This window comes from Anoplopoma fimbria, chromosome 24, assembly GCF_027596085.1.
Source record: "Anoplopoma fimbria isolate UVic2021 breed Golden Eagle Sablefish chromosome 24, Afim_UVic_2022, whole genome shotgun sequence".
Taxonomy (NCBI): domain Eukaryota; kingdom Metazoa; phylum Chordata; class Actinopteri; order Perciformes; family Anoplopomatidae; genus Anoplopoma; species Anoplopoma fimbria.
The window spans coordinates 16,524,760-16,531,239 of NC_072472.1; the positions used below are offsets into that span (position 1 = coordinate 16,524,760).

General features: G+C 42.7%; 1 protein-coding gene across 1 annotated transcript; it reads right to left on the reverse strand.

Annotated features, from left to right (window-relative positions):
• Positions 1–217: 217 nt before the first annotated feature.
• Positions 218–5,733, reverse strand: LOC129113921 (short transient receptor potential channel 2-like). Its single transcript, XM_054626406.1, has 14 exons — positions 5,719–5,733; positions 4,617–5,309; positions 4,327–4,527; positions 4,070–4,234; positions 3,781–3,955; positions 3,495–3,695; positions 3,232–3,394; positions 3,043–3,135; positions 2,746–2,938; positions 2,524–2,651; positions 2,367–2,436; positions 2,145–2,262; positions 504–1,095; positions 218–416 (listed from the first exon to the last, which is right to left on the reverse strand). The coding sequence occupies exons 1-14, from the start codon at positions 5,731–5,733 to the stop codon at positions 218–220; spliced, it is 3,006 nt and encodes a 1,001-aa protein (XP_054482381.1).
• Positions 5,734–6,480: the final 747 nt, after the last annotated feature.

Genomic DNA, 6,480 nt, shown 5'->3' on the forward strand with positions numbered 1-6,480 from the left:
TAAAGTTCATTAAAAGGCACATTATGTCTGGTTTTTGTAATCTGTACAAAAACCAAAGTATAAAAAGGAAAATTTGCTGTTTTACAAACGAGTTATGTGCAGGACTATATTTCCAAAAATGTGGAACTTTTCCTTCTCATCCGCTATTGAATAATGTTAGCAAAGAGCCAAAAGCTGAAATACTCAGTGTGGTCCTTTAAAAGGGTCATCACTAAGGTTACTGTCTCACTAACGTCCCGTCAATCGACCCCTCCCCTTCTCTGGAACCGAAGCCCGTGTCCTTGGAGCTGCTGCTGCCTGTTGGTGAGGGAATAATTGTCTTGGCTCCAGGTTTTACATTGCTCTCCCTTAAACCAGACTTATCTGCTACATCACGCTCAAATTGTTTACCCTTCATCCCTTTTGCCTCCACTTTTCTTTCTTGCAGCTCAATATCTTTGAACTTGTTTACTACTATCTTTGCGTCTGTCTTGTCACCGTTGACTTTGCTGCTCTCAGCTTGCTGGGAGGTCGTCTCGGTGTGTTTTTCACAATCCTCCACCACCGTGAGTATCTCTCCCTCTCTTCTTTTTTCTGCCTCATCCTGTGGGGCCTCTTTTTGCTTTTCTTCTACATGATTAAAACTTCTCCCTGCCGCCACTTCCTCTTTCACTTCATTTCTGTCTGCTTCCACCTGCTCTTTTTTATCAGTTTCCTTCTCATCACCTAGCTCTATTTTAGCTCTGCCTTCCTCCATTTTCACCACATCATGATCCGTTACCTGCTCTGATCCCTCTGCTCTACATTCGCTCACCTCATTCTGTTGTGTGTCTGACTCTTGTTTTGTATCTGAGTCAAGCTTTTCTTTATCATCACCTTCCTCTCCATTGTGCACTGTCACTTTAAGTGATACATTTGTCTCGTCCTGTCTGCTGTTAAACCCTCTGAAATTGTTCTTGGCACCAATGATGTATTTCCCCAGAAAGGAGGAGCCATCCTTGGTCAGTGCATCATTAGCAGTGTGTCCATCATCCATCAAAACCTGCTGGACCAGTTTGATATCACCGTGCATCCTGGAGACCGCTTTGGTCAGCAAAGTGATCCGATTACCGACATCTGAGGGAAGAGAATACTCCGATCATTTGTTTTAATGACAAATAATGCTCAAGCAATTCATGTCTGAATATTAAAACAGGTTGTGGTTAACCATAGATAACAGAACGTACCGCAGTACTAAAATATTATTCCAGACCACTCGTAAAGCATAATATTTGTTTCATTTATAAAGTTAGACTTTTTAATCTGATAGCCAGTAATATTGAACATGAAGGAAAGCAGAGCTGTATTTTAAATGCGTCCAGATTAATTCACAATCATAAGATCTCAGTTCATTGTTATACCGACGACACACAACTCCAAGTGTATATAAAACCAGGCTACACCAACAGACGGACTAGATCAATGCTGGATGTCAAATAACTCTCTCCAACTCAATGAAGAAAAATTTAAAATATTATTATTTGGGTCACTGGACCTCAATCTTAAGTGACACATTTGTTAACCTAGCACATTCTCTAAAGCCTAATGCTAGAAAGTTAGGAGTTATCTTTGATTACAATTTAACTTTTGATCAACATTTCAAGGAGGTAGTTCTGTCCTGTTTTTAACAACATTTTAATACATCATTCTCTGACTTGGTAAAATTAATTCATGTGTATATAAGTTACATAAAAATGCTGCAGCCAGACTGTTCCAGCTAACTTCAGGATTGATTTTAAGCTTTTACTAAGGCAATCAAGGTAGTATTATTACTTTCAAAGCTCTACACTATACATCTGTGAACTTTTATGCCCATATCTACATCCACACGATCTCAGAATGTACAACAAAACTCTACTAACAGCCCCTCATTTTACAAATTACAACTTAAGGAGATTGTGCTTTACATTAGCTCTACTTACCCTGTGCATATCATTACAGGTACTTTATTAGGAGGATCCAAAACAAAGGGAACATTCTTTCTTTTGAAATTAAGTTTGTTAATTTCTTCTAAATCCGCTTCTTAAAACACATTTTTATGAGCTGTATAAATACAATTATCATTATTAAAGAAAGACTAGAAAGATGGAAGAGAAAAAGGAGGCACCATGCACAGGCCAGGTTACCTTTCCTCTTGGTCTCCTCGAATTCCCTGCGTGCCGATTCAATGTAGCGTTGCACTAGAGCTCTGATCACCTGCTGGCGGTACGGCAACTGATTGTCTTCAGATCCCTTACCATCGTTCTTAAAACACATAAAATCTTACATTTCAGTACACAGCAAGTAAAATATATATATCTTTTTTTTAACTACAGTCATACTAACTCCTGCATTAAACACACACTTACCTCACAGGCTAAAGGGGGATATTTGTTCTCAGAAGTAAAAGTGCAGCAGCAGATTCGTCTAAAGATACCCCTGGAACACAATTATTTTAAATTAATAAATAATTATATGGATAGACAATGTGGTGTCTTTGTAAGTTAAAGTTTTTTTAGAGCTCACCTTAAGATGTAAAAAACAGCTTTTGGTGAGGGGATGATGTTGAAGGGCACAGGCATGGTGAGGCCCTCTCTGAAATAACTGAGGTACAGCTTCGATCTGGCAAATTTCCACTCAACATCTGCATCATCCTGAAATACATATGTTGAGATGTCAGTTCCAGTCTTTGGTTTCTGCTTCTTTCTTTTTTTTGTTGCAGTTGTGACATAAAAAATATCTCTTTACCTCAATTTTCTGAAAGGAGTTGGTGATCATAGCAATAAGCATGTTGAGCAGTACGATGACGATGATGAGCGTGAAGATGCCGTACATAATCCTTCCGACAAACTCGGCCAACACAAACTGTGGCATGTCCACGTAGTCCTGGTTGGCCACGCCGAACATGGTCCAGAATAAGAAGTGGAACGTCTCATTAAACCTGCAGCAGAGCACGATGAGACTGTGTTGATACCTTTTTTATTTTCACTAACAACAGTGATGTATACTGTATATTCTTATTATCAACACATTCCATATTCTTACCTGCCAAGATGTGGAGAGATGACATAAGGAACATAGACATTGTTGATGCCACAGAGGAAGGCTGTGCCAATGATCATCAATATAAACATAAATCTAAAAAAGAAAACATTGTCATTTGCTCCATCACATGCTCTGAATTCTCTTCCACGGAACTATAATAAAAGGAGGCCAAATGAAAAGTGATATTACCTCATCATGTCATCAATCATCTTCCCCATGGAGATCTGCAGAGTTCCCAGAGACTCCTGTGCTGGCAGGATGTACGCCAGCCGTGTGAAGCTCAACATACTGGTCACTGCAAACAGCACCTCCGAAAGCAGCTGGGGGTCCTCCTGATGCCAGTCCTGGCGCTCTGCAGGATGGTTTTTTTTACACAACCAAACAGTTCAGCATTGAGTACTTTTGATAACAAAGACAACTATTTTGATCGAACGATCTGATCATTTTCTCACCAGTCTGAGTGAAGTAGATGCACTCCTCTGTGCCGTTGTGATCATGGCAAACAAAGTAACCTTTGAGCATTATAAGCAAACGCAACGCAAAGGAGGCCAGGTACATGCTGAGCACCATCATATCCAAACAGTTCCACAAGTCCCGGAAGTAGCTCTGCAGCCCCTCGATCCACACTTCCTTACACTCGAACCAGAAGAATCCTACGTGAGACAGCAGGGTAGAAAACCTTGAGTTTTCTGTTTGAACATTATGGAGGGGATTCAGGAAAAGAGAGAGGGCACCCACCGACCACCCACACCATGTGGAAGGAACTGTGCAGGAGGTTCTGTTGCCGGGAAGCAAATCTGCCTCGATACACCTCCATTGTTATTGACTCCCCGAGTAACGTGATGAGAAACCACAGATAGGAGGCGGAGTGGAGGAGGAACTTGATCACAGGAATCTTGAGTATCTTTCCTACCTGGTGAAAAAACACAAAAGATGATATCCTGTCAGGGTTTGTTCTTCCTATTTTCTTATTGAATGTCATAACAAAACCCCACTCATTGTTTGGGACATATTCGTGTGATGTGACCTTTGACTTAGGTGCGATCCAGTAAACGAAGCAGAGGATGGGCATGGTGATAAAGATCCCCATGGAGACAAGCAGCTTCCAGGTCGTCCGGCTGCCTCTCCATCCTGCCAGGTTCCCACACCAGATAGATGACAGCACCTGCTGGCAGATTGGGTGGGCCACAAACTGCACAAAAACACACGTACAGAGGGAGGGACAAATTATACATCAAGTTCATGTCTTCTTTTGGTTGGCAGTAGTTTCCTGCATCCAGCTACCTGCTTCTGGTTGAAGTTGACAGCAAGCCGCAGACGTGACAGGTTGGGGATTCCCTCCTCGAAGGCCTGCTCCTCTAAGGAGTCCTGGCTTTCGTCTCCACAGCTGTTCAGGATAGTGGTCACCTCGCTCTGGTTGCGACACATGCCCAGCAACTCAACGGCAAACTCCTGACAAAGCTCCTCCAGGCCCAGATACTGAGGCTTTAGGAAGAGAGGAACCGAAGCAGAGTCAACAAGGAACAACACAGAACATGAAAATAAAGTAGGGATATGTACGAATCTCACCAGACCTTAAACTCCGGCTCTTTTTGCGAGAGCTTACGGAGCTCTCTGCTGAGACTGAAAGCTCTGAGCATGGCGTCTTCGGAGGTGATGGACAGGTAGGCGCGGCTGGCGATGCCGCGGTAGGTGTTGATACGAGACAGGGAGAACTTCAAAAGGTCGTACTGACGTCCGTTACGACACTCCAGACAGTCACAGGATATCCTATGCGGCCACGGGATGACGTGACCTTTTTTGGTGAGCATGGTCACGATATCATACAGGTCTTTCTGGCAGGCCAACGTCAGAGGAGTCACACCAGGGGCAAACTGGGAGTTGTCAATGGAGTGGTCAAAGATGGCCTGAGAGAATGAGCGCACATCCATCTTGTTGCCTTTCTCCTGGTCAAGGCGGTCCAGCAGGCGCTTCACAACTCTGGGCTGGTTGGTGTCCACGGCGACTAGGAGAGCCTCGTGAATCTGCCGGAAGTCAAACTTGACCCCCTGCAGGAGGGTGTCCATGCAGCTCTCGTTGCCCAGGCGGATGGACAGGTTGAGGGCCTCCCTCCACTGGCGGTCCTCAGACTCATCTAGCTGGCGGACGATGCCGTCGCCGGTCCTCAGAAGTCCAGACAGCATCTCTATTTTCTCCTCCTGAATGGCACTGATGAGCTCCGGAGGGAACCGCATCTTCTTGCTCATGATCTCGCGCCATTGTTCAGGCTGAGGGGACGGGGCAGGATAGTCAACAGCAGTATTAGATGAACATTCACACATTTTTTATGTAATAAATGTCAGACATCAGGGAGAAAAAGTTAACTACTAATTAGATTTTTATAAGAGAAAATGTTGTGGTTTTGGTAAAATAAATTCAACGAAGTACAAAAAATTAAAAGCCTGGCACATTCTACAAATGAGTAAATGACTGGATGCAATTTGTGACATCACGTAAAACAACTTTCATTAATAAAATATATAACGTGTGTTAAAATTAAGCTTTTTAAAGAGGAAATTAAGAGGATGACTGGAACACAGCAGCTGCTGATTTAACCTCATCACAACATTTTTAATAAAACTTGAATCTACGGAATGACAAATTCTACAAACCCCGTCTGAATAAAACTTTGCTTACCGTGAGGTTTTCCATTCCTGATAAGCAACAGTGATCCTAAAGCAAAAGCACAATCACATTCTCTGGAGACATAAATAATATTTTTTTGGCAGCTATTTCGAGCTTCAGAGATGAAGGTGATATCGGTAGATTGCACAAGAAGCTCCAATAAGAGAGAGAACTGAGGACTTTGGTGTCCCGCGATCATGTGCTACCGGCTGACTGCATGGAATCAGCACCCACAAACTCAATAACACACTTCCACCCCCCATGGGGCCAGGCCAATTAAAACGTAGCCAGTTCAAAGTGTTTCATGCTTGGCTGCGCCCACACCAAACTGTTACTGCGTTCAAACAGTTATTAACTCTAGTCTCTTCGTTGGAAACAGTGCCACAATACAATTAAGAAAGCCGTTACTGAACAGGCAGCAGCTGTCATCGTTTCCCCCAGAGGAGCTGGAAGGAGTTCACAGCCGAGGGAAAAACAAGGAGCCGCAAGTAAAAAGATAAACTGATTATTTTCACTCCTCCCTATTCATGCATTTCTCCTTAAGGAAGTTGCCTATTAAAATTATATTATTGAAACACTTGCAAGGTTTGCTTTCACCTTGTTTTGAACATTTCAATCCATCACTATTCCCTCTGCTTTCATTATTTTTCTTTCTATACATTTTTTGAGAAACTAGCCTGCTTATGTTTATTGGCTCTTTGTCAGTAGATGTCAGATACAACAAAACTCTATACAACAGTACTCTATGCAGCTGTGGAATGTAACAAAGTACAA